This window comes from Alligator mississippiensis, chromosome 3, assembly GCF_030867095.1.
Source record: "Alligator mississippiensis isolate rAllMis1 chromosome 3, rAllMis1, whole genome shotgun sequence".
Taxonomy (NCBI): Eukaryota; Metazoa; Chordata; order Crocodylia; family Alligatoridae; genus Alligator; species Alligator mississippiensis.
In genome coordinates, this window is record NC_081826.1 from 280290233 (window position 1) to 280317620 (window position 27388).

Below are 27388 nucleotides of genomic sequence, written 5' to 3' on the forward strand. Positions count from 1 at the left end.
ACGTGCAGGCCCAAGCCCGGAGATCAGGGTTCGGATGCCCCCGAGTTTCGCTCGCCCTCAGCTGTGTGGCTGCAGGAGCAGGCTAGGGAGCAGTCTCCCATTTCCATACAGTGGGTGTAAAGCCAAGATCTTCCCACTGGAAACGAATGTGGGAAGTTAACTATACATTACCTCTGTGGGTAATGCCCTGTGCCAGAAAAGTGGTTATCCCCAGCGACAAGGAAAACTGCCTTACTGATCATGGTGTTACCTCTTCCAGGTGAGTTGCTTTTTTGTTTTTTTTAAATTTTCTGTATTCCCAGCCAAATTAGCTCAAACAAATTCCAAATCCATGAGTCAGTCAAGAACCATAAGTGGCCTTGCTACCGGCAAACATCCTCCACCCCAGCTGGGCCTTCAGGTGTTTCCAAAACCTTTGGCGGGCATCCTATGTGCAGGCCGAGGCTTGGGGTTCGGATGTCGCCGAGTTTTCATATGTTCGTAGACGTTAGGGACGGCGGGGACCTCAGCAGGTCATCGAGTCCGACCCCCTGCCCTGGGCAGGAAGAAGCGCTGCGGTCAGACGATGTCGTCCCACCCCAGCTTGCCCCCTTTGCTAGCCCTCCCTCAGGCCAAGGCCGCAGGGGCGAGCCAGGGGCCAGGCTCCCATTTCCACAAGGCGGGCGTAAAGCCAAGACCTTCGCACGGGAGCAGCTCAGCGGGAGGGGCAGGGGCAGGTCACGGCTGTCCCCTGCCAGGCAAGCGCGGACCAGGCTGGCTCGGGTCGGGTCGGAGCCCACACGAGGGCAGCGGGCCCCGGGGCCAGGACACGGATGAGAAGCGAAGACGTTTGGTGCTGTGAGTTGGCAAATTTCCCGGCTTAAACGCATTGGCCCACGCGGAGGTGCGACTGGCGGGGCGGGGCGGGGCGGGGCGGGGCTGAGCCGAGCCGAGCCCACGTGAGCCCGGGGCCGGGGCGGGCCATCGCGGCCATGGCGCTGCAGGGGCTGCGGGTGCTGGAGCTGGCGGGGCTGGCGCCCGCGCCGCTCTGCGGCATGATCCTGGCCGACCACGGCGCGCGCGTGGTGCGCGTGGAGCGCCCGGCCTCGGCGCCGGCCGTGCAGGGCCGCGGGAAGCGCTCGCTCGCGCTCGACCTCAAGCAGCCGCGGGGCGCGGCGGTGCTGCGGCGCCTGTGCCGGGCCTGCGACGTGCTCATCGAGCCCTACCGCCACGGTGAGCGCCGCCCGGGCCTGTCGGGGCGCTGCCCCACCCCCCGCGAGGGCACGAGCCTGCCCATGGGGGCGGGGGGGCCGGTTCCTTCTTGGCCCCAAATCCGGCCCTGAGCCGAGGGGGACACCGAGGGCACCGAAAGTGTCGAAGAGCTTTAAAAGCTCCCCGGTGTTTAGAGCCGGGGGGGGGGAAGCCCCATGCTGGTGAAGGGTGCGAGCACCTGCGCCTTTTTCCAGCGGGCGCTTGAGCCCCAAGTCGGCACCGGTCCGCAGGACCCTGCAGCCGGGAACCGCCGGGTTTAAGTCCCAGCAGGAGCATTGGCACGACCCGGGCAAAGTCCCGGGCCCTGGTGGCAGCCAGCACCCAACGTCTGCGTCGCGCTCCCCGGTCCCGTCTGCATCACACCAGAACGGTCCCAGTCCTGTTTGGGTCGTGCCAGGGCGTTCCCGTGAGTGCGCCAGGTCGCAGCCCCTCTTCTGCCTCGTCCAGAGCCTCTTGCCGAGTGGTCCCTGCACTGCCCACCCATGGCCCCGCCAAGTCCTGGGACCTCCTGGTCAACCTCCTCCTGGCTCTGGCCAAGCTGGCTGTCCACCAGACAGGAATGAGGCCCTGGCTGGGAGGTGCCCGGGCCGGGTGGGGCTGCCTTCCTTCTACCTCTGCTCCTGCCTGGGCAGCGTTTCCCTGGGCAGCACCCGCAGGCTCCCTTCCCTCGTTCAGGGGCAGTGGGTGCTGGCCGTCGTGCTCTGCTCTGTCTCCTTACAGATCCCTTCTTACTAACCTGTGACTTCATTCCCCCTTTCCAGTTTTCTCATTCTTTGTCCCCTGGAATTAGTTGGTGTGTCCCCAGTGGGCTCCCTTATTGAGAGAGTTTTATCGTATCCCATGATGGGCCCATGATCTTTGGGCAAATCAAAGAGGCCTGTCTGGGCAGTCTCTGATGCACGAACTGTTGTTCCTTGGGGCCCCGAGGCCAGGTCCTGGTTCCCCGCTTGTGGATGGCAGAAGTGTGTCATAAAAATGGCCCTGTGTAAACCAACCAGCCCACATCGCTAATAATGTCCGTTATCACTGAACTTTGCAAACATAGCATGCTCTTTGCAATATATTGTTGGGGAGGGTTTTTTTTGTTTAACTTCTCTCAGGCTGAACAATGAAAGCTATTAAAACCATTTTGTTTCTATTTGTAGCTGGTTTTGTATATTCCACATTTGTATTTTCAGATTCTTCAACCTAGATCCTGTGATTGGACTTAAGCAAACACCTGGATCAGACCCTGGACAAGTTCCTCAGTCTGTGGTTAAAATAGGCAGTCATTGAACTTGACATTTCATTTTTGCAGAATGAAGCAATTTTTTTTCCTGTCCAGGAGCTCACTGTGACTGAGTGGAAATCATATTTTTAGCATGGGGAGCAGTTGAAAGAGGTACACACACTATACCTGTGTGTAATTATCAGGGTGGATGGATTTAAATAGACAAGCGGGAAATCTCAGTTGAAATCGTTGATTTGAACTTACGTTTCCATTTATACTTGGGCTGTTTTCCAAAGCAGCGGTTCTCAACCTCCTTAGGCTCAAGTCGTGCCTCTAACTTTTGTGAATTGAGCAGCACCCCAGGTCAAAACCGAACTGGTTTATCACAATGCTTATCTCCTTGCAGTGTGGCAGGCTGTGGGGTCGGGATATGGGCCAGGCAGGGAGAGCCTGAGCCTGCCCTTATCTCCTCATGCCTCGGCGCCAGTCAAGGGATCTTGCAGCACCTTAGTTGAGAATCACTGTTCAACAGAAATGTGCCTTCTCTTTGGCTGATACAGTCATTCAAATGAAGACAAGGTACATCTTTTTTCTACCAAGGAGGTATACTGTAAGTCTCCGTTCTCTTGTACTCCGCCCATAGATTCTCCACGGATTCAGAGTACACGACCTTTTGTACCAAACTTGTCTCAAAAATCAGGTTATTTTTCAAGAGAGAAATATGATAATTTAAACAACAAAATCAGTAATCCAAATACATAAAATTGTAAGGACCAAGTGATGATATTTCAGGACCAGTTTGGGAAGAGGTTTCCATTTTTTAGCTGCAGTTCTGAAGAAGGCATGAAAACAGTTTTAAAAGTCCAGCATTTTTCTTTCCCCCTCCAAGTACACTCTTCTGCTATACTGCTACAATTCAAGAGACAGAGTTTTGATTAAAGTTTAACAAGTGTCAGGTGAAAGTCCATTTTGTACACTATTTACAACTTGAAGAATTAGTGTTTTAAAAGTCACATTTTGGAAAAGTGAGATTCAGGCTATACAACTGCTCACTTTTGAAAATTCAGATGGACCAAACATCTATTCCTTTTGATTTCTGAAAAAAGTATTCTTGAGCTTTAGTTTACAAAATCAAATGTTCATTAGTGCAGTTCATGTAAAGCAGTGTCCAAATGAACAATAACCATAGTTGTTTTGCTCATATGAGCACTAGGCTAAAGGTAACTGCAGCAGACGACTAAAGGAGAACTGCATTGAGCAGGCGAGCGAAGTGCTATGGTCTGATGAAGGAGAAATCCTGAAATAATTATGACCTAGAGGTTCTGCTAGTGGAGCACATTAGCTAAGAGCTTTTCCTCTTTCATTTGCCACAGCGCCTGGCATTTGAGACCTGTCTGTCTCTCTAGCTTGGCTATGTTCAATGGTACATAAATAGGAAGCTGGCTGGAATGGTTCTTGAGGATTTGGAAAATGTTGAGGAAACTGGAGAGAGAGAAAGGATCCTGATGCTAAATTTACTTGTACTGTAACATGCATTTAATAGAGCATAAATTGGTGTATTATTGGTGGCTCATATTTTTCCATATTAGCTGTATTCGAAAGAATGTTGCACTATGATTGTAATACATTAAAAATAACAAAACATTTTACAAGTTTTTACATTAAACCTTTTTGAGTCTGTTTTAAAAACAACAATGTGATTTGGGATTAAACATTTTTTCTTCTTGCAAAGGTGTCATGGAAAAGCTTGGTCTTGGTCCAGAGATCCTCCTGCATGAGAATCCAGAACTCATTTATGCTAGACTTACTGGATTTGGTCAGACAGGAACATATGCCAAGTCTGCAGGTCATGACATCAATTATTTGGCTTTGTCAGGTATGTTGTAAAACTTCACATTAAATTTACCTTATTTTTTCTAAAATCTGGAATTCAGGTTCTAAGAAAGGTCCTATTTGAACAGCTCAAATAACCAACTATGATGTTCTTTAGGTTTTCTTTATGTTTTCTGTGGATGGAGTATTTTTTTAAATGTTAAAATAATTGTGTTTGTAGTTTTTACCTTCTTTTGGGTGACTCTTACTCACCTCGGTAATCCTTCAGGTCTTTCGTGGTCTATCATGTATTGCTGCTCTCCCTCACCATCACTGCTGATAGTCATTGTTAATGAAAGGTGTCACAGTCTTGACTTCTACTGAACTTCATAATAAAAAGCACGCTGCCTGCAAAATCACTTTCTTTTCCCTGGTACTGATTTCTGCAATACTGTTTTGTGTAGGTTCTGGCTGTTGTTACTGTAATTGCTTATTGCAAGATACTAGACACAAGTAGCAACACTATAATTCAAACTTTTGGCCCTTTTTTCATAGAATGGATTCTGTCAGAATTTCAGTTTGGAAAAAAAAGATCGGAATAGTAAATGCCTTGTTTGCAAATTATTTTCTAGACTTCCAGTAGTCAGGGGCAGAACATCTGAAATAGATCTTGTGAGCACTTTCCATAGCAAACTATGAACCCAGTTTTTTATGCACAAACAGAAAAGGCACAGCTGTAGTTTGCCTACCCGGGGGTGGCCACCCCTTCCCCACCATGTGTGGCTGGAGTTCTGATCCTGGGGCAGCAGGTACAGCTACAGCATAGCCCTTGTTTCACATATAGAAAGGGTAATGGCTGAGAGCGTGTTCATCTTCTGCTGTGGGAGGCCAGGGTTTGCTTCTTCCCTGGAGCTGCCCCTATCCATTGCCCACATGGCATCAGCTGGAGGCAGCATCTCTGCTGTGGGCTTGGGGGGAAACAGGAGCATCCTCCTATTGCCCCATGGATTAAGAGCGTGCCTTAGAGGTGACTTTGTAGCTCTCTAGTCAGTGAGCTGGAATGCTTGCACTCTGCAAAGTGCTGAGATGCTTTGGAGCAACTACAACTGAACACCTGTCTGTACCCTGATTTTACTTGACTCCATGTAACATTTAGGGGCTCAGTTTGCAGGTTTGCATCTATGTGATTAGGTACCTGAAACCCCATTTTATATCCCAGAAATCAGAACTGACATGCTTATGATGACATACTAGGTACCTAAATATAAAAGAGCTAAGAAAGATGACTGATATGTTCAAAGTTTTTTCAGTTGTACCATTGAGGAAATAAAGAAGCTTTGATCCCTATTGCCTGAAATACTTGATTCAAAGTGACAACATGTTTTATTTCCATTGCCGCATTAGATTGACTGTATGACCTGTAGCAAGTGAACCATCTTTTTTCTGTGTCTGTGTTCTATGCATTGAATAGGATTGACAGTATTGTCTTTACCCTATTTCACTTTCCTTTATCCCCTGTCTTATCCTTCTTTTCCAAAGCTATTGACTTGGATGCATTTGTGTGAGGTCCTTCTTAAGACTTTTAGTTAATGGACTGTTTGTCCAGTGCTTGTAATTGTGTATTAAAAAATAACAACAAACAAAACAAGCTCACTTATGTGTTGTGAGTCTCAATTCATGTTGGTAAAGCTCATTGGTTTTTACCTGAAAGGTGCTACATAAATACAGAGTATTATGCTGACATTTAATTAATGCAGTTGTTGGCAGTTAGTATTATCTTGTGTCATTTATTAGTAGCCTAAACCTCATTGGATGTTGAAAGCCATACTGAAAAATCTATCTGATGAAATAATAAACTATTAATTAATATAACTTTAAATATTGTAGTTTTATGAATGAACGAGCAGTTTGCTGACCTATGACTAGAATCAAGTAATGTTTAGAAACCAAGGGGTAAGGAAAAGTCTTTATCCTCATCTATGCTACTGCCATAAATTCAAGAAAAGGGGATTTCAATATTGGAAAAAAAAATCTAGTAGTCATTCATTTTGTAATTTTTTCCCCTTTGCTGTCCAGGTGTATTGTCAAGACTTGGTAGAAAAGATGAAAATCCATATGCCCCACTAAATCTTCTGGCTGATTTTGCTGGTGGAGGGGTCTTGTGTACAATGGGAATTATTATGGCCCTTTATGAACGTACCAGATCTAGCAAAGGGCAAGTCATCGATGCAAGTATGGTGAGTTTTCTTTATTAGCTATCGTTTTTACAAACTCTAATACCGCAGAAGGCCTGGGCGTTAGAGAAATGAAAAGCTAAGCAACCTAACAGGACATCAACTTTTACTCACTGGCAAGTGTCTCATTGCACCTGGCTGCTGCCATCCTACCTTAAGCCAAAGACCAGAAACTACAACCTTAGTTCTATCTTTTACGAATGCTAGTGTCCAGTTCTCCCTTCACTAAATGATCTCTTCTTAACACTATTAGTTGCACATATTCACTAGCACAGTTTATATTGTAAAGGGGATTAGATCTTATATGTTTCCAACAGCTCACAGGATGCATGGTGACAAAAAGTCTTTAATCTTAACATATTTTTTAAAACAAACCTATCTTATCCTATCTAAGATTCAGTTGTCTTCCAATATGTATATAGACAAGGTCTTTTGAAAGGTATCAGTTAAAAAAAAACCTGCTGGGAATAAAATGTTGACCAAATGTTAATTTTAACCACTTGTAATTAGTTTTATTAAAAGAAAGTAAAGATACTAGGTAGGAAATTCAAAGTGTTTCCGGATGAGCACTATGACATTTCTTATCTTCTTCTTTAACCTTATCTTTTAAAGCAAACTTAACTAGAGTTAAAATCAATGTCTCTGTAATAATATTGTCATTTTTATTATTGGCAACCACTATTAATTAAGGCAGTTATTCATTTTGTGCTCTCAGTGCCAACATAATTGTATTAAGACATTTGAATTTAATTAGGCATTCTGACAAGATGTAGAATTTCCAAAGCGTTTCTTTTCACAGCCTTTTTCCATATCTTCAAAATGACTTCTTATGAAGTTTTCACCTTCTTCCACATAGTAGTTGACCATTTGTTAAAACTTCTTGAAATAGCTTCTTGTTGGAAGCGTCTTCAAATCCTCTTGGAATTTTAAGAGAGACAAGGGGTTGTGGTATTTGTTATTGGACCTCCTCAAATTTAGCTAAGTTTTGTCTGGGTGCAATTTAAAATATAGAGATTTAAGTTTTTTAGGATACAAATAATTTCAGGAACTTTTATGTGAAAAATATCTTTTAAAGCTATGGAATATGCAAGCCAAAATGATAAATAGATATGATTCCAATTTGAAAAACATTCATGTTTATGGAAATAACTCCACTAATACTAGTAGTGATACACTATTATAAATAGATATACAGTACAGTCAGACCCAGTGTCACCTTTATGATTTCCTGTAACTGGGAAGAGTGTAGGACAAAGTGATCTTTAGGAAAAGAAACAATAGTGTTGATATTCCTGTCATCATTTCACAGCTATTTAGAGAGAGCTACAGAATCCTTGTTCATTGACTAAGACTCTAACTGAATTGAACACATGAGAATGGAACAAAAGTGGTTCTTTTCTTATGGGATAGACTTCTCAGTGTTTCATGAGAGTGCTAAGCAAAGTATATTAAAAGGAGACCCTCATGATTCTGTGTTCTTTAAGATTTTAAAGGTTTTTGTTGTTTGTGCTTGAAAGAAGAAATTAATAGGTACTTCAGCAACCAAGTTCTGTCATATTTTGTCTCAGTAAACTTTCTTTTCAGTATTTCATAGATATTTTGAGATTAAATAGCAGTATTGGAAGCAAATAAATACTATTTGGTATTAACAGATATTGATATGCATTGGCAATGCAGTGGAATCCTAGAATTTGCCATGACATTAATGAGGTCAACATAAAGGTAACAAATGCTTGGGTCAAGTGACACCAAGCCTTTTTGGAATTCACTTGGAGATATACAAATATTCCTTTAGCCCCGTTTAAAAAAAGTAATCATTTGGTTTAAAAATTAAAATGTGACATCACTTCTGATGTTTTAGTGCTGTTTGTCCTCATCACCACTATGTGCTTATTAGCGTATGGTTTATAAAGTCCTGTCTTTCTCTTCCCACTGAAATCTCTGTTTTAGAGAATGTGCTGGCCATGTTACTACCCAGTTAGTGTGTCTACATGAGATGCCCATGTTGTTACTGTGCAGTCATTTAGTACTTGCATAATCAAGTACTAAATGACTGGGCAGTAACCAACATTACTACGTAATAGTGTCCCAGCATGGTTGTCTTGTGATGCCCACTGCACAGTAGCTCGTTACTGCTGCTTAGTAGCATCACATCACGGTTTGTGGCCGACGACACTTCTGTGCAGTAGTAATGAGTTACTGTGCAGTAAGCATCTTGTGTAGATGTGACCTGAGAGTCCTGCCAGCAGAAGCCTAACAATAGATAAAATGGATGCCATTGGGCCCTTGGAACTTTTATTGATGCAGCTGTTCTTTATGTGAGAAGATAGAGAGTAAATAGGTTATGGCTTTAAACCTCCTAGTGGCTAAGGATGTTTTGGAACTGTACGGATTAGTCAGTTCCAAATGTGTTATAGGGGACGCGTCAGAAATCGATTCCATCTGTCATCCCTCCCTTTGCCCCGTCTCTCCTCAACCTTTCCCCTCCTAACTCTTCACAGAAGTCAGGTTGGAGAGAAGGAGGATTCTGCTGCAGTACAAAAGTAATGACTCTGTAAAAGCTCGAGATTTTATTGGAGGATATATTTAAATTGGGTAATGGCTGAAAGGCTAAACTTGAATTAATACTTACGTTACCTGATTTTACTGTACAAACCTGCAGCTTTCATTAGATGATCAGACAGATACTACCTATGCTTCGTATTGCTGAATTCATCAGGGGCCTGGGCTATATAATTTTCCTTCTCATTTCTCTTTGCTTTTGCCAGTGGGTGCATTTACACGTGTGCTTTAATGCACAATAGCTTATTCTACTGCACATTAAAGCGTCATGGCAAAAACAGAGTTAATATGCTAATCCACAGTAGAATTAGTCTACTGCACATTAAGTGGCGAGTGCCTCCTGAGTGGCAGGCACTTGCTTTTGCTCTTGGGCATTGGGGCAGCCTAATCAACCTTTATTTAGTGCCTTATATTAGAGGTACTAAACTTAATGCATGGTAGCAAAAGCACGTTAATAAATGTGTAGACATGCCCAGTGAGAATCTCAGGGCACTTTTCACATGGGTGGGGAGGGATACAGCACTTTAATTATCATGGTTCTGAGAGCTGCTCTAATTAAAGTGCCGCAGTGTCTTGTGTGTCAGTATCCCCATGCTTCAAAATGGCAGTATGGACCCTTGAGCCAAAGTTAATTTGGCGAGCTTTAATTCAAGTACCTCTGCTGCCTTTTTGAAGTGCAGCAAAGCTGATACATGAGACACGGGAGGGTGCTGGAGCACAGTAATTATCATGCTCAATCAGACTGGATTAGTCAGAGCAGGCTCTGCACTCGTGCACAGGCCCCCTCAGAAACAACACAGGTTAGTGAGAACTAGTTTGGGAGAATAGTTTGGTTAACTCAGTGATCCAGATCCTTAGCTTCCAGGGTACTTAGAGCCAGAACCAGATATTTACCTTTTGATCTCCTTCCAGTTTATAAAAGCTTATAAAAGCAAGCAGACCTACCTCAGCCAGGTAAGTGCTGAAGCATTTAAAAGTTGTAGTTATTTAAATTGGTGCTGAAAGGCTGAGTTTTAAGCCTCTTGTGGGGTTTGTACACAACACGGGGGTTTAATTCTCCCTAAACTGAAGCAGTGTTTTTTTTAAAACACTGCTTCAATTTAGGGCAAAGTATACCCCCGCCCATGTCATGTACACCCATGTTGGAGCCCGATCCTTACCTGCCTCTCCAGTGGCGGGGATGGGAGAGCAAGCTGCTGGTGGGCAGAGTGGTCCCTGAGCTGCAGGGGTGGGGGGAGCGGGGTGGAACAGATACTTCCCTCTGCGGCAGTGGCGCCCTTCCCCCTGCCGGTAGCACATGGCTTGGGCAGTCCCAGGGGCTACCACAGCCCTAGAGGGAAGCGCTGAGCCCCTATGCAGCTCAGGCAGGCAGGCAGGCTGCAGGCGGGGAGAGATTAGGCTTGCCACTTTTTCCTTCTGTGGAGCCTGTCTTCCCAGGCTACTGCCCGGCTGCCTGCACGGGCTGCCTGCACAGCTTCCGAGCTGCGCAGAGCCTGGCGCTTCCCTCCCTGGCTGTAGGGTAGAAAACTAAAACTCCTTGGAGGTGCTTTACTTCGCAGCACCCCAAAGTCATTTAAGGCACCTTACGCCACCGAATGTGCTACAGTGGCTGGAATTAACGCGCAATACGCCGCTGAATGTGTGTGGCAGGGCACTGTGGGTGCTGCCATCTTAAAGGCCTGGAGCTGGCAGCTGCCAGGTGGCTGATGAGGGCAGCCATTTTGGATCTGGGGCTGCCCCTATATACAGGGCAGTTCTGCTGCCGGGGGCCAGGCAAGAACATCGCCTGGCCGGAGGGCTGCTGGTGTCATCTGGAGGTAAGGGAGGAGCTGTAGGGGATGGCTAGGAGGCTCCTGGGCATGACCTAAAACTGCTCCCTGCCGGGAGTGGATGGCCTGGTGGGGCTTTTGGTGGCGCGGGAGCCCCCAGGAAATGCCAGGGCAGTTACCACCCTGGTGAAAGGTGAGTCAAGGTGCCTTAACCCCTAGCCCCCACGACTGGGTGGGTTACTCCTAGTTTGGAGGGCCTGGAGGGTGGACCCTCAGAGAGAGAGAAAAGGGCCATAGACTCAGGCCTGTCCAGACTTCCCCTGACTGGTCCATGCTGGGGCCAGGACCAGAAGGGCCGGGGGCCCACCTCGAGGAACCCCCAAGAGCTGAGGGCCTGGGGTTCTGACTGGCCCGGAGGTGGGCCAGGGCTAGTGAGCCAAAGGTCCTGCTGGGGGGACCACACCCGGGAAGTGGTTCAGGGAACTGTGTTGCCTAATATGAAGGCGGATGAGACTGCCCAATGAGAGGATTCCAGGTGGGGTTCAATCAGGAGGATTCTGGGGCCCAGTGCGGGGCCAGTGATGATGATAAGAACATCTAGATGCCATCTGCCAGGCTTGGGCTGCAGTGTAGGGGAGGAATGGAGCTGCAGATAGCGCCCCTTGGCATCAGGGCATGAAATGGGCAGCCTCCTGCTTAATTCACATCTATTAATTATAATAAGGCATGGCAGGCGAGAACACGGGCGGTTGGCCCAGGAACAGGTGGGCGGGCCACCGTGAGATCGCCGGCCCCCTGTTACAATGTGCAAACAGCAGTGCCATTAAAGAGGTGCATAAGGCATTTAACCTGTTTTAAACATGCTTAAAAGTGTCATCTATAAATGCTCCTGGTTTCTAAAAGTAGAAACTTGAAGGAGATCAGTAGTAGCATTTACACTGATATTATTTTGGGGAGCTAAGGAGCTTGTCTTATCATTTTATAAATCTTTATATTAACTATGAATTTCTAGGAGCTAATGGAAGTAAGTAACTGAATTTGTCTTGTGCAAATCAGATCTCTCTGGGTTCCAGGTTTGCCAACTATCAGTAAATTTACTGACTCTCAGTAAAAAATCGAGCTACGCATGGTTGTCAGTAGTCTGTAAACCAACAAACAAACAAAAAACTTTATTTGTCAGTAAAAGTAATAAGTTAACCTCACTGCACCTTGATTGAAACTCCAACAAACAGAGCACAATATTGCCAGCTGATGTCTCAGTAGGACCACAGCATCCTGTAGGGAATGTTTTCTCAGCCATTTGTTGCTGCTGCTGCATCCCAGGCTGCCTTTACTAGTCCTGGGCTGCAGCTAGGCTTTTTTGGAGCTCTGTGTCAGGATGGGGTGAGCAGGGCTGGCAAGGGTAATGCTGTGGGTATACAGGGGGAGGCAGCATGGTGCAGGGTATAGTCAGGAGCATCAGGGTGTGGGGGTGAGTGGGAGGCCCTCGGTACAGCTGTGGGGGCCCCAGCACAGTGTAAAACCATCATTGCAGTCCAGCAGGGTTGCTAACTTGAGATTTTTGGGTTTTTTTATTGCAAACTTTTACTGGCAACCAAACTCTATAGTTGATGTTAAATCCCTAAATTTGAAGCCAGTCCTTCTAACTGAGACCTGACAGCAGGGCAGGGTCTGGCAGAAGAGTTACGTTTATATTATATAAAACATATTTTAGTAAAAAAATATGTCAGTATAAAAGTTGGGCTGTCAGTAAAAAGCTTGCAGACTCTCAGCAAAAAAAAATAAATCTTGGGTTGCCAACCCTGCTGGGTTCCATGTTACTCTCTATAATCTTAGAAAATATCGCACACACATCTTGAAAAGTAAAGTTGCTCTTTACAGTAATAATTCTCTCAAATTACTCAGCAAGAATTTTACAACTGGAAATCCTAAAGAAGAACAGATTTGCCTGCAGCTTTGAATACTTACTTCAAGTGTAATTTAACTATAGAGCATGCCACCTATTTCTCTAGTTACTATAAAGTGGTTTTTGCATCTTTAAGGTTGAAGGAACTGCATATCTAAGTTCTTTCCTGTGGAAGTCAGGAATCTTAGGTATTTGGAACAGACCGCGGGGGGAGAACTTGCTGGACAGTGGGGCACCTTTTTACGAAACCTACAAGACCGCCGATGGAAAATTCATGGCAGTTGGTTCTATTGAACCTCAATTCTATGAGCAACTAATAAAAGGTAAGTAACTTTCAGCACGTGGTTTAACATCAACAACTTTTCTCAGCTAAGTGTGATTGAAAGAAAATAAGTCTGTTTGGGGATTTTTCTGTGAAATCTTTTACAGTTGTGTGTGTGTGTGTGAAACAGCTTTTAAACCCAGTGTGTGTAAACCAGACATTCTGCAAATTTGAATGGGTAAGGTTTGTTTTTCTGTAATTACAAGTTCAGTTCTGGAGATGTGGTGCTGTGGCATTATGAATGATGGATGTTTATACACATGCTCCAGGAATGGGGGCAGGGCACTTTAATTAGAGCTGCCCTGAGAGCTGCTGTAATTAAAATGCCCAGAGTGTCTCGTGTATCAGCTCCCCTGTGCTTAAAAATGACAGCAGGGGTGCTTTAACTAAAGATCGTTGAACAAGCTTTAGTTAAAGCACCCTTGCTGCCATTTTTAAGTGTGGGGACATTGTTGCACAAGACATTGGAGTCTGCTGGAGTGCAGTAATGACCATGCTGCAGCAGACTCGATTAATTGAGCCTGCTCCAACATGCTGTAATTACAGCTCGCTGCTTGTATATAGGTGCCTGATGTGACTAAAATACCAAAAACTTTCTGTAAAGCAGAATTTAAACAGAAGTTTATAAATCTGCTTTGAAAAATCACCATGGGACCTTACTTGGGAAGCAAAGCTTCAGATAAATTAATTAACTTTTTCTTTACCAATTTGCAAAGAAATTAGTTAAGCTATTTTGAAAGATTGGATTAATTGTTTTAAAGCTATACCTTGACTATTCTATCCAGTGGGTAGATTGGGACTCCTTTAGAATTGCATTTATGTAATATTTGACAAACATACACATTATATATAAAACAAAATGTGCATATTTTGTGTGTGAAGATTTGGGATTTATTTTCTGTTCTGATATTTAGACATGAATATGTAGGACAATACTTGAAAAATAATTTGTGTTTCCATGAGTACTAGGAATACCAAAGTAGAAAATGCCTAAACCAGACATCTGTCACCAGGAGTATAATCATGCTATGATGTATTATGAACAGCTCAACCTATGATATACTACACTGTACCCTTCTTATTTTGAACGCGGTATTTTTATTTATGGCTTTTCATATATATGAGAATTACAGGTTTGAAACAAACAGTTGGACCACTCAAAGCCTGTCTTTATATAGAGTGTAAAAGTAACTGATTTTGATTGCTGAGATGCTAATTTGATTGTATAACTGGTGGTCTTATAGTAGAGGACAGTTTTTTCTTTGATAAGGTATCTCAGATTTTGCCTAAGCTCATAGCCAGGAAATGTCATAAGCACGCACTGGCTTTTAATTTCATAGCTCAAGCCAGAGGGTTCTTTCCTAGATGACCTGAAGAAATAGAAGAAAGTTCCAAAATTCCCTTTTGTTTATCTGGGCCCAATTACCGTAACACTCAATGGCTTTTGTTACAGGACCAGGGCTTGAAGTCTTTCTTCATCTTCTGACTTTTTTCCTCCTCGGTTACTCAGATGATTTAGGAAGCTGCCCCTATGATGCTTGACCTGTGTTTGAATAATCAGACCTGTTCTCTTTACTTGATGCATGTGTTAGATTATTTGTTGACGCTGTCCTGCCTTGCTCTTAGGTTTGACAGAGATGCTGGCAAGATCTAACTTTGTAGCACTACAAAAGTCTAGGTGACAGATGCTCAGGCCTTCTGTAGAGCTACAGAAATGACCTAAGCGCCACGAAAATGTTCCTGGGTGAAATGAGAACTTCTCTGTAGCACTTTTGAACTGCTACAGGTTGTGTGGATGGTGAACTGTAGCACAATAGGGATCTCTTAATCCCACAGCATCCCCCATGTTTCCACCTCCACCATCTATGATGGGGGAGAGATCAAGGTGGACAGTCAGTGAGTTTTCTTGCGTATGCTCGGCTGTCTTTGGGGCTGGAGAGCAGGAGTCCCTGTGAGCTTCCCTGCCTCCAGTCTCCTTGTTCTGCCTTGGGGCAGGGGGAGAAGGGAGCTGCACTCCCTGAGTGACCTGGGATTGCAGCATACTAATTGACATCCTGCCTCCCCTGTGTGTGTAAGCAGGAGGGAAACCACAGTCTCCAGGAGACATGGGACTTCAGCCTGCTCACAGAGAGACCCCTGTGCCTGGGTCGGGGAGGAGAGTGGAGTTGCAGTCCCATATCCACCCCTGGCTGGAGAGCACGCCATTGATTGCAGTGATTTTGAAACACTCAAGCTGTGGAGTGTTACATCTGTACGCCCATGCAGTGGTATATTTTTATAGCATTCAATATGTAACAACATTTGCAGCACTACAAACGTTAAATCTATCCAGGGCCAGACTTTCTCAGAAATCCAATGTGTAAACGGATATTGTGCAGTATGCTTATTGAGAGCCCACAGATTCATTAGATTATATTAAGTCTCCAAAATTTGACAGTTTTAGCTTATGAATTGAAGATGAAAGGGGTTTGGTGTAACATCCTGGAGCTTCATAGTCCTTTATCCCCCTAGTCAAAGACCAGTATTATTAGGTAATTGGAAAAGAGAACAACCATGTGTACATTTGTTTTCATTACTCCTAACATTTGACTCAGTCTTATTTCAAATATGTAATAAGAAACAGCTTTCCTAAGGGAATTCTGTGTTTTGGTGATGGATCAAACTCTTGAGAAATAGTTGCCATTTATTTGACTGTTTCTCTGTACTTTCTATTGGTAGCTGTTCCTCATTCCTTACATGGAAGGTTTTTATTCAATATATCAAGCTAACCTCAGTCACTCCCTTTTGCCTGAAGAAGGGTGTTTGTACGTGAAATCTTGCAAAGAAGAATTTTTCCAATTATTTTAGTTCGTCTAATAAACAATATCAGATTTACCCAAATAACCTTGTCTGCCTGTGTCCTTAGACCAACACAGCTATAACCAACACCCCTCAAGCTAACCTTAGGAATTTTCAGGCCCTGCAACACTGAAACTGCTTGAACTACATTTGCTGAGTTTTAAATAGATACTGCAATTTGGGCCAGATTTTCCTATAGGAAAAGGTTGTCCATTTCAGTAGCTCTTGTTACAAGCTTTTGGAAAAAGTGACAAATTAAATTATAATAGTTATTTTTTATTGTAGTTTTACAGAGACATTTTTTCGTTAGAGGGGGTCTATTGCAGAAATATAATTCAAAATTTAAGCTTTTAGTACGATGGGGAAAAGGGCTGCTTTGAGAGATTTTTGCTGTTTCGCAAACCAAGAAGCTTTAAAGCAAGCTCATGGTCTCTTTAAGGTTTTATCTCACTGTTTTGAAGTGGTTTTAAGAGGCTGTGTTTTGGTTATAATTTCTATAACTTCACTGAAACCTTTATTCCCTGCCTCTGACATGTTGAGCTTGAGGAACAGTTAGCTGTCCCAGGTAAAGTATGCTGTGATATTTGTCACTTAGGCTAACAGATGGAAGAATATCTTTTTCCTCTTACTCACTTGCGCTCCTTATACTAGAGAGGGGCTACTAGGTGCTGGTTGAACAACTTTAGAAAGTGTCTGCCTTCTGTTTATGGAAAGTGCCAAATTTGGAGCCTTGGGAACTGAAGTTTTATGCTTATCCACAGACTGGATTCAAAGAGTGCACATTTTCCCACCAATATGCCTATAAGGGAGGACTGTTTCTAAGAGTAGTTTGTAGTTCATAGTCAATCCCTGAACTCTGACTGCCAGCAACGGTACCCATCAGCCTCAGTATTAGAATTGGTGGCTGAGAATTATGAAAGGAGCACCACTGCTGCCTGCCCCAAGCGCAGCCTGGACCAACCCCTATGCTGGGAAGAGCCCAGCACTGCCCCAGCCTACAGGGGCAGCCTACCCTCACCCCGTGCGCAGATCCAGGGGCATGTGCCTCCCATGCCCTCCCAGGGTGCCTTAGCAGTGGGAGCCGCCACCCGTGACCCCCGTGTCCCCGAAATGAGCCACTCGCGGCTTTGTCCTGTGCCCCACCCTGGCTGTGTAGTGCCTGCCCCTGCCCCAGCCCAAGCCCCTTCCTTCCTCCCACCCCTTCCCCTCCAACAGACTTACCAGCTGGATGCTGCTTTCCAAGCTGCCAGGCTGCATATTGGCAATCGGATCGGTATCGGCTGATATGGCTTGTTAAAAATCAGCCATCGGTATCAGTGCATCCCTAGTTTTAACCCATGCTCTACCAGTGTAATGGCTTAGTTTAGTTTCCTTGTCAGATAAAGAGAAGCTTGTTTGTGGCCAACATACAATAAATTGGAACTTCCTTTCCATGTTTGCTTTGCTCAGCTATTGGGGAAGCTTTTCATAGCAAAATTTATTTGCATAAGGTGCAGAAATAACATGAAGCAATGGTAGTTCTGTCCTGGACTTCCATAATTTTGTTGTGTTGGGCTGAATTATAAGTAGAAAACAAAACACCGTATCATAGGCAGTGAGAATAAACAGGGTTGTAGGGGAAGGTTACCATTGAAAAGAGAGCATTTGTGGGAGAGATTGGGTAACAGGGACACTTTCCATTTCCCCTTTGCATCAGTCAACAACAGACATTAATTACCTTTCCAACAGTGAGAGTAGGTGGGGCTTTGAACATGGCACTAATGAGAATGGGTTTCAATATATGCCTTGTTGCCTGCAGAATCTTGATTAGCCAGTGAAAGTGATTATGCTCTTACTCATTTCAGTGTGGTGCTGCTTGAGTGGAACCTCGTCTCTGTAGACCCAGTGCAGCACTGTATCTGCAATTCCTTTGTACGTGGTAGCTTCCCTTTGTGACTGTGAAGGCACCACATAGGAAATTTAAGTTTACGTTGTGCAGAGAGGGTGTTTTTCCCATGCTCAGCTGGGGAAGGTTTATACTTACCACTGACCCATTCATTTTTCCAGCTTCGCTTTTATTTGTCGGACAGTGAGAAAACATTCCAGTTAGATTGTGATTCAAAATGCATCTTGTTAGTAATTCTTATTTGCAGCATTAGATGGTGCGTTCTGTGCTTATTACAGACCACTTGTTGTTTTAAGTGAGCTGAACGACGCTCAACTACACTGTTAATTGTGCTACTAGTGAAGTCGCTCAGTCAATAAATGAAGTCTGCTGTCATTAGAAATGTCAGATCTGATGAACACATTTGCTTTATTACAGTTCATTTTTAGTCTCGTAGTTGGTGTTAAAAAGAAAGCAAAACTTCATGCAGATGACCTGCAAATTGTCATACAAATTTTTCTCACCTCTTGGCAACGTGCCATTTAAGATAAATATGCAGAACATATAAGGAAATTAAATGAGTAGAGGTGCACTGATATATTGGTTGTATATCGGATCGGCACCAATAAAAGGAAAATTAATATTATTGGCTATCAGCTTTTTTTTTTTTTTACTGGTGTAGTTGATAATGTTCACGGATAAATATAATATGCCTCTGGCCAGGGCCTCTGGATGTCACGTGTGCGGGCCGGGGGCGAGCCGGGCCCGTCTTTGCGCACGCGGGCTGTGGCCAGCAGCCCGGGCATGTGGGGTCGGAGAAGACCGGGGGCGAGCTAGAATTAGTCACGGATGCGTAGTGGTTGATTTAAAGATTATTTACTTACACCCAAGATGGTCACGGTGTAGGCTGGACAGTTTCCAGGTACAGCTCCGCTTAAATCCTCGTTGGAGGACTATGACAAATTCGGTTCTTTAGCCCCGGAGTTGTTAAGGCTCCGCGGGTTCGGTAATTTCTTTCCCACGGAGTTGTCGAAGCTCCGTGGGTTCGGTTCTTTGGCCCCGGAGTTGTTAAAGCTCTGTGGGTTCGAATCTTTAACATGCAGGAAAGGGATACGTCTAGGATTGCGCTCGGCGACGGGGAGAGGCCAGAGGCTGTTTAGACCTCTGTTGCCTTCTTAAGAAATGCGTTGGGTCCGTAAGGATCCGCAGCGCTTAGAGATCTTCACACAGCACGAAGTCTCCTCCTCCTGATGTTCGTGGAGTCCTCCAACTTGGGCGGAAATCACCCAAGCTCTTTATACGGCTAGCAAGCCAATCGCTAGCTGCCACGTGTGCATGTATTAGAATCGGCCAATAACGTGGCACGAATCTTCATACAAATGGCGGGAACTCCTTTGCACCGTGCATTTCTGAGATGCAAAAGAAATGCACCCTGCAAAGAAAGCTACAAATTGGCGGGAAATTCTCCGTTGCACCGGGGTTCTCTTCTGCAGCAGAGAACTCCACCGTGCAAGGAAGCTGCAATTTAGCGGGAACATAATTTAGCAGTGCCGAAGCGCACACAAACAAAAAATCACAACTTTGGGTTGTGACATCATGTACATGCGCATAGCTGCACGTGTGCATGTGGCCAGGAATGCAGTCAGATAGTGTGGAGAGCAGTGTCCTGAAGGTAAGTCTGTGGAGGGGAAGGGGTGTGTGTGTGGGGGGGGGTTAGGGGGGGGAAGGGGGGTGTGTGTGTGGGGGGGGTGCTGCCCTGCCAAGGCAGTGCATATGACCCAGGGCTGGCATGGGGAGTGGGATGGAATTGTGGGTAGCTCATCCAGGGGGCATGAGGGGGAGCAGCTCCCTGCCACTACATGCACCCCCCAAGGGAGGCATGGGGGGGCACTGTGCCCCCCCCATATTTGTGAGTGGGGTGGATGTGGGCTCAGGGCTGTCTGTCCTGATGCCTTTGCCCTGGGGGCCCTGTGACGGCTGTGCATCCCCTGCCTGTCTGGTGGCAGTGGGGGTGGTGAGTTGTGTCTCCCACTACCAGGCGGGTAGGGGGTGTGTGGCTGGCACAGGGCTCCCGGGGCAAAGGCAGCAGCGGGCAGCCAGTATCTGCCCACGTCCCACTCATCTCTGCTCCAGTTGTAAGCGTCACTGTGCTTTAAAATGGTGGTGGCGGTGCTTGAGCTAAAGCTCATTTGAAAAACTTTAGTTTACGTGCCCCCACTGCAGTTTTCAAGCACTGCTGCCCTGGACAAGCTACCCATGACTCTGTCCCACTCCCCACTCCAGCCCCGGGTCCCATTCACTGCTGTGGCTGGGCAGTGCCCCAGTCCCTGCCCCTGCCTAACTCCCTCCCTCATTGTGGGGGCCTCGATCTTACCCCCCCTACGCCTTTTTCCTTCCTCATGCCCCTTCCCCTTCACAGACGCACCTGCAGGTGCAGAGCGCTGCGCTGCACACTGCCTGGATGCATTCCAGTAAATTGGTTATCAGGACAGTATTGGCCAGTATGCTTGCTTAATAATTGGCTACCAGTATCGGCCAAGAAAATCTTTATCAGTATACCCCTAGAAATAAGGGACTGATTCTGGTTTCTTACATTTTTACCCTGGTGTTACTATTCAGTGAAGTGGAATTACTCTAGATTTACACTGGGGACAGAATATGAGTAGTCCCTGAACTTGGGAACTTCTAATGTGCTCAGCCTCAGAGTCTGACCATTGTGGGTATTCCATACATTTTGGTATATTTGTCTGAAATTTTTAAGAATAATTCGGAAAACATTTTAAATATCTGGTTCTATAGTAGAGGTGCACCAGTACATTGGTCCGATATCAGATCAGCAATCCTATAATAAAAATTGTCTTTTTTGAAATTGGCTGATAATTTGGCTAATAAACGGCCTGTGCATGCGCCTAGCCACAGCGCAGCACGTAAGTGGCGAGGAGCACAGTCCAGCAGCTTGGAAAGCTGTGTGCAGCTGGTAAGTCTGTTGTTGTGGAAGGGGATAGAGAAAGGAAGGGGTGCAGGGGGGCAGATCATGGCCCCCGTGGTGAGGGAGGAGTGGGGCTAGAGAGGAGTTCATCCGGGGAGTGTTAAGGGGGGGGGACAGCAGCACTTGCTGCTACGTGCCGCTCATCTGGGAGCCGCTCATCTGGTGGCTCCTGCCACTGCTCTTGCCACTCGTCCGGGCGGGCATGCGGGGGGGGGTGCCCCCGGATCTGCATGGGGCAAGCTGGGAAGAGCCCTGTGGAGATCCGGGGGCACATGTCTGTGTCCCCCACCCCCCATGTCTTCCTGGATGAGCAGCGGGAGCAGCGGTGGAAGCTGCTGGATGAGTGGTGCGCAGCAACGGGAGCCACTGCCCTCCCTGCATCCCCTGAAGGAGCTGTAGCTCTGTCCTGCATGCCCCCCCTCCCCACCCGGGCTGTGCAGTACTTGCCCCAGCCCTGCTTCTCCCTCACCATGAGCACCTTGATCTGCCCCACCACGCCCATTCCTTCCCCCCTTCCCTTCCACCACAACAGACTTACCAGCTGCAGCAGCTCTCCAAATTGCTGGCTATTAGAAATCGGATGGGTATCAGCCGATATGCCTCCTTAGAAATCGGCTCTCAGTAGCAGCCCCAAAAATCTCTACTGGCGCCACCCCTATTTTATAGTTTTGTATCTCTGTATGTATCGAGGTGTTCACAAAAATAGTATGTAATTGTAAATTATAAGAGTTTCATGTGTAAATTTACCCTGATTTATAATCCTTAACGTACAGCATTTTGTGCTGCTTTGCTGTTAAAAAAATGTACAAGTTGAAAAATGATTGCCTGATTATGCATTAGACAGCATAAATAATGTATAGTTTCTGTTTTTATTTGGGGTTCCTATAAAAGTGAAATATAGGATTTAGACATCAAAGTAATTTCCCCCTGCTGATTAAAAGATGAATAATATGGACATTAGTAGCCAGTTATCATCTTCTGTAAGACATTCAAGCTTCTAGTCAATTTGTTATGAAATTGCAGAAAAATAAGTTAAAGGAAGTGAATACTTGTGAATGTTAGGGGTTTGTATTTCTTTTTAATTAATATGGAATAAAAGCAGTCCTCTTTTCTTAAAGATTGTGGGATCTATGCTTTTACTGCATGTGTATTTATGTGACTATATGCAGAATGCAGTTGTTGCTTAGTGCCGATCAGTGTATAGGAGTAACTACACATATTTTCAGTTGTGACAATTACACACAACTTGCAGGTAAATATGGACATCTTTGATCAGATTATGAGAAAAGTTTGAGGGCAAAAAAATATTCTTTGCTTTTAAAATGCTGCAGTTGGAGAGTAAATTTTAGTATCTTACCCTTTGGGGTAGGATAATCAATGCATGCTACGTACAGTGAACACTGTAAAGTGTTCTGGTGTCTTTTAGTTCCTGAAATGTATTTTATATATAACCCAGAATATAAAACATAAATATATAAATAAAATATATAAATATAACCCATTTTATATATAACTTGGAGAACAGATAATACCAGCAGAGTCTCCCCTATGCCTAAGGAAGGGTGTTTGTGCCCAAAAGCTTGCAAAGAACATTTTTTCCAGCTATTTAGCTGGTCTAATAAAAGATATCACATCTACCCAAAAAACCTTGCCTGCCCTTTTATATAAAAAGTATTTTTAAGCAAGCATAAAGAATGGGCATGCATTTGATCTCTGGCTGCAGTCGGATACAATATTATGAAAACCCTGTGTAACGGGGGCCCCTGTGGTCTCCATTCCAAAGAAAAAAAGAAAGGAGAGGAGTCCTTTCAGAGGGACAGCGCTAACTCTTACAGCAATAAGGGAAGGGCTCCAGCAGCAGAGGAAAGCAGAGCCAAAGCCCATTTTAAGGGCCTCTCGTTAAGAAGCCATAGGAGGTGGCATGTAAAGGGACCCAGAGGAGCCTTGGCCACAAAAAATGCTTTGCTTGAGTGACCTGCTTGCCCTGTTAGCATCAAATTGTGTGGGGACCAGAGGACTGCACTGTGCCCAAAGAAAAGGGCACTGGTGAGCTGTCATACCCTGCCATGCAGTTTCATCCCATTATGTAATAAAAACTTATTTTCAAAACTACTCTGCATATGAGCTCAAAACCTTGAAAACTATACTGGAAAAGTAAAAAAACAAAACAAAACAACAAAACAAACCCCCAAAACTATTAGAGAGCGTTAAACACTCTTTTTAAAAATACCCTATGCAGAAAAATCAATTTCTAGTATAACTTTCAATGCTTGATCTATGCATGGTTTTATTTCTTTATGTATCCTGAAATGGCTGCCTCATTTTACTATACTTTTTTTGTCAGAACTTCATGCAGCAATTCATTTAATTTTTCCTATGTATCTTTACAACAATCATGGGGGGGGAGTGTTACATTTTCATTAATTAGGAGCAGAAGCATACCATTATCTCGAGCTGCTCTGCTCTACATGACTAAACTTTCTAAACCTGAACACAGTTTCTGCTTACTATGCCAGTTATGCTGCATATGAGTTATTTTGCTTTTAATTTCATTATGGTGAAACTGGTCATTCTGTTGTATCTTAAACAGAAATGTATAGTGTAATTGTTTCCTACTGGTTCAGGTCCTCCTGTTATGAACCTCTCTGCCCCCACCACAAATAATTAGTTCAGGTGAACATTAACAGCTGCTACACTTAATGGATGTGAGTTTGTATCCTTTAAAAAACCCCTGAAGTCTGCAGTAGTTTTTGGAGTACGTGTGACAGATACTGAATTCCACGATATATCCTCTTGTTTTATTTTTTTTATGTTCTTGTGAACAGGTTTTCCCAATTTTCCTTTAGATGTGATCTTCAAATATGATAAGATAAAGGGGCAATGGTATAGCTCTATTCAGGACAAGCTGACTGCATTAGGTCAAAAATACTGTATTCAGTGTTGAAGTACATGAATCAGAATATTTAGTATTGATAAATCAACATTTCTAAGTGATAAAATTTCATGCGTTGGGAAAAAATTATCTCCCTTTGTTATCATTTAACTTATGTTTTTTATTTTGATAGAGAATTTGACTTTGCCAGTTCTTATAAGACTGACTATAAAATATGGTACAATATTTTTGGCTTTAGTGGCATATTTTGAGTAAAAATTATTTTCAAAACTGCTATTCAGAACTCCTTGGGCAACAATGAATCTTCACTAATTTTAGTTTTCTGGGGAAGCAATGAGCCACAAGAGAGGCAAGCACTGGGATTATTTGTGGGGGATGAGAATCTAAAAACTGGGATGCTTTTTCTACTCCTGCCTGTCAGTGGCCAGGAGTTACCACAAGAGGGCTAGGGATGATAATGGCCATGTCTGATGCCGTTATATTCAACAGCAAACACGAAGGCTTCCTTCTGCTTTCTTCTGATTCAAACCATATTATTAAAAACAAAACGAATGCATTTTTAGCTAGAATTTTGTGCCATAGCCCTTATGCATTTTAGCTTGCCTGCAATAAATGTGCTTCACAAGAAGTACGTTTTGTTTGGGGCTGCATGAAACAGGCTTCATGTTATGAGCTTTTCTAAAATATAATAATTCAGCTGAACTTTTGTTTTATGCTTTCAGGACTGGGGCTAGATTCCTCTAAACTTCCCAGTCAGTTCAGTATCTCTGATTGGCCTGAAATGAAGAAACTGTTTGCAGATGTATTTTCCCAGAAGACCCAAGCGGAATGGTGCAGAATCTTTGATGGCACAGATGCTTGTGTGACTCCTGTTTTATCCATCGAAGATGCAGCCTCACACCTGCACAATAAAGAACGCGGTTCTTTCATAAAGAATGATCAGGAAGAGATCAGTCCTAGACCCTCTCCTCTTCTTTCAAGGACTCCGGCAACGCCATCTCTGAGAAGGGACCCTTATATAGGAGAACACACAGAAGAGATACTTCTAGAGTATGGCTTCACAAAGGAGGAGATTGCCAAACTTCATTCTGATAAAGTAATTGAAATCAGTTATCCAAAAGCTAAATTATAATTTCCAAATATACAAATCAGAAATGTTTTGAATATTTTAATGTGGCATAATTTAAGGTATCAAAATGAATGCAGTAATTTAATACTAAATATGCAAATTGTATTCCAAACTGGATTAACACACAATATTACTATTGATACTTTGGTGCCAGGAGATCTTGTTCTGAAAGTTCTCTAATGTTTGCTCAGGATGAAGATGTAAAGCTTCATAATGGTTTTCAATAAGCATAGTCTATGAAATGTTGATTTGTTTAAATCCTTTTGTATGTAATTTGCTGAAGATAATAATTTGTATAAAACACTTGTACTTGATGCTTTATAAATGGTGTCACTTTCATAAACTGAGAAAGTCTTAGTTGTAGGAGCTCCAGTCTTAGGAATGATCAGACCTGTTGTCTACACAAGTGAAGCGTTCCCATTCTATCTAGTTCACAGATATGGCATATTTTTGCATCTCATTCAGAAGCTGTTTGTTCTTTGGGGTGATTATTCTGCATTACAGAACTAATTCTTCATTGAGGAACTAATTCCATTTTCTTTTTCCTGCTCCTATTCAATTAAGGCATGCAGAACTGTCATAAACATTGCACACTGTGAACAAACAGATTTATGTCACTAATGCCTGTGATCACTAAACCTAATATGTTTCCAGCTTTGTTCAGATGAACATTTCTTGCATTCTGAGGAATTTCGTAGTGCTACAAAAATGTAGTGTGATGTGAATTCAGATATTCACAGTGCCCAGTCACTTACAGCACTAGAAAGAAAAGCAGGAACATGCACAACTGGTGCTTAGCAGGTAGAAGGCTGGTGTGCAGACATCCCAGCATAACTTGCAGGGACCCAGTCTGAAGAATCCTGAGGACAGCTAAGTACAGCACAGCCCACATTGCACTGGAAGTGTAAAGCCATGGTATGCCTTGTCATTCTCTACTCACAAAGGCTTGCCAGTTATGCTCCAAGCCTGAAATGAATCCTTACTGCTTGCTTGTCTGGTCAGGGAGGTCAACTGTCTCTGTTATGCTCATCAAGGCCTACCAGTGACTGCTCAGCCTGTTACACATCCTGGGTGTTTTGGCATGCAGCATTGTGTATGTACATGCTCACAGGACCAGGGCCTTGGAAATGTGTCCATGAGACTGCCCCATCTAGGTATTGGCAAACAAGAGCAAGTTGTCACATGGGACACTATAGAGGCTGGGCTACTACAAGAGTATTTCCAGACCCTGCACTGGTGCTTTGGGCAACAGAGCATAGTACCAACTGGTGGGAGCACATTGCCCCAGGAATCTGGAACAACAAGCAGCGGCACAGAACTGGGTGCACCAGATCATCTTCACGAAGGTCTGGATCAACCTGGTTCCCAGCCTGGAGTGCAAGTTATCAGTACAGGGGCTCCCCTTACTGTGGGGAAGCACATTGTCATAACCATCCGGAAGTTCACCGCTCTGACAGTCTCAAGTCCATTGCCAACCGGTTCGGTATAGACAAGTCTACAGAAGCATTGACTGTAGGACAGGGATGGGCAAAATGGTGGATCTGGCCAACAGCTGGACTCCATTATCCAGCAGCCCCTGCCTGTGTGGCTGGGGCTGCTTTCCATGGAGACCCCAGCAGCAGCCATGCTGTGATAGCCTGAGGCTGGGGTTTCCATGGAGACCAGCTCCAGCAGCACTGGTAGGGCGCGCAGCAGGGTAGGGAGCTGCTTCAGGGCTGGGCTGGGATCTTGCAGCAGTGACAGCATGATCTGGAGACAGGGCAGAGCTGCAATCTGCAGCCTGTATGCTCCAGGTGGTGGTGTGCAGGCATCTGATCATGGCTCTGCCCTGGCTTCTTGCAGTGGTAACAGCATGGTCTGGAGCTGGAGCAGGGCCTCAATCTGCTGTCTACACACCCCTGTCCAGAGCATGCAGGCTAGATTTGGGAAGAGCGTTCCTCTCCTCTGACATGGTATAGAACAAGGTATGAAAGTAGGTTTAAAAATCCAGTATTTCTCTTGCTTTCTGTTCCAGTTGTGCTCTGCTGCTTTATTCATATGGTTTGTGAGACAGGCTTCTGCAGCAAAAGGAAGGACATTTACATCTAGCAGGTGTATTTCAAATATGTTTAGTACAGTAGAAAGCTGCATATTGTCATTGGTTCATGTTTTCATTTAACATCAGTATTTAAAGTATGTTGCACAATGATTGTAATACATTTGAAAATAATTGTACTACATTTTACAATTGTTTACATTAAACCATTTAAAAATCTGCTTTAAAACAGCCATCTGGGTTAGGATCAAATATTTTGTCTTTTGAAGGTGTCATGGCAAATCTTGGTCCTGGTTCAGAGATCCTCCCACATGAGAATCCAACATGTCTGTACTAAACTTACTGGGTTTGGTCAGACAGAAATATATGCCAAGCCTGCAGGTCATGACATCAATTATGTAGCTTTGTCAGGTATTCTGTAAAGTTTCCTGTTTTTTGGGAGCGGGACGGGGAGAGGTGTTGCTTAAGTTCAAAATTCAAGTTCTAGTAAAGTGTGCTTTGTGGATAGTTCAAATAATTGAATATTTAATTCTTTAGGTTTTTCTTCTATTTTATCTGGGTAGAGTACTTAGGA

At 44.3% G+C, this 27388-nt stretch overlaps 1 protein-coding gene across 2 annotated transcripts; it reads left to right on the forward strand.

Moving 5' to 3' along the window:
• The first annotated feature begins 797 nt into the window (after positions 1-797).
• On the forward strand, positions 798-27047 carry AMACR (alpha-methylacyl-CoA racemase). Of its 2 annotated transcripts, none has more exons than XM_019496091.2 (5): positions 798-837; positions 4194-4337; positions 6350-6510; positions 12881-13067; positions 24373-27047. In XM_019496091.2, exons 1-5 carry the CDS (start codon positions 813-815, stop codon positions 24780-24782), a joined length of 927 nt encoding a protein of 308 aa, XP_019351636.1. In that variant the 5' UTR covers positions 798-812; the 3' UTR covers positions 24783-27047. The 2 variants fall into 2 exon arrangements, with proteins under 2 accessions (XP_019351636.1, XP_006267820.1); XM_006267758.4 differs by lacking the exon at positions 798-837 and adding an exon at positions 957-1212.
• The last annotated feature ends 341 nt before the right edge of the window (positions 27048-27388 follow it).

Excerpts from the sequence above, each read along its gene's own strand:
- AMACR (XM_006267758.4), top strand. The coding sequence starts at position 972 with ATGGCGCTGCAGGGGCTGCGGGTGCTGGAGCTGGCGGGGCTGGCGCCC. Across the intron at positions 1,213-4,193 it reads CATCGAGCCCTACCGCCACG|GTGTCATGGAAAAGCTTGGT; the intron begins GTGAGCGCCGCC and ends CTTCTTGCAAAG. Across the intron at positions 6,511-12,880 it reads AAGTCATCGATGCAAGTATG|GTTGAAGGAACTGCATATCT; the intron begins GTGAGTTTTCTT and ends TGCATCTTTAAG.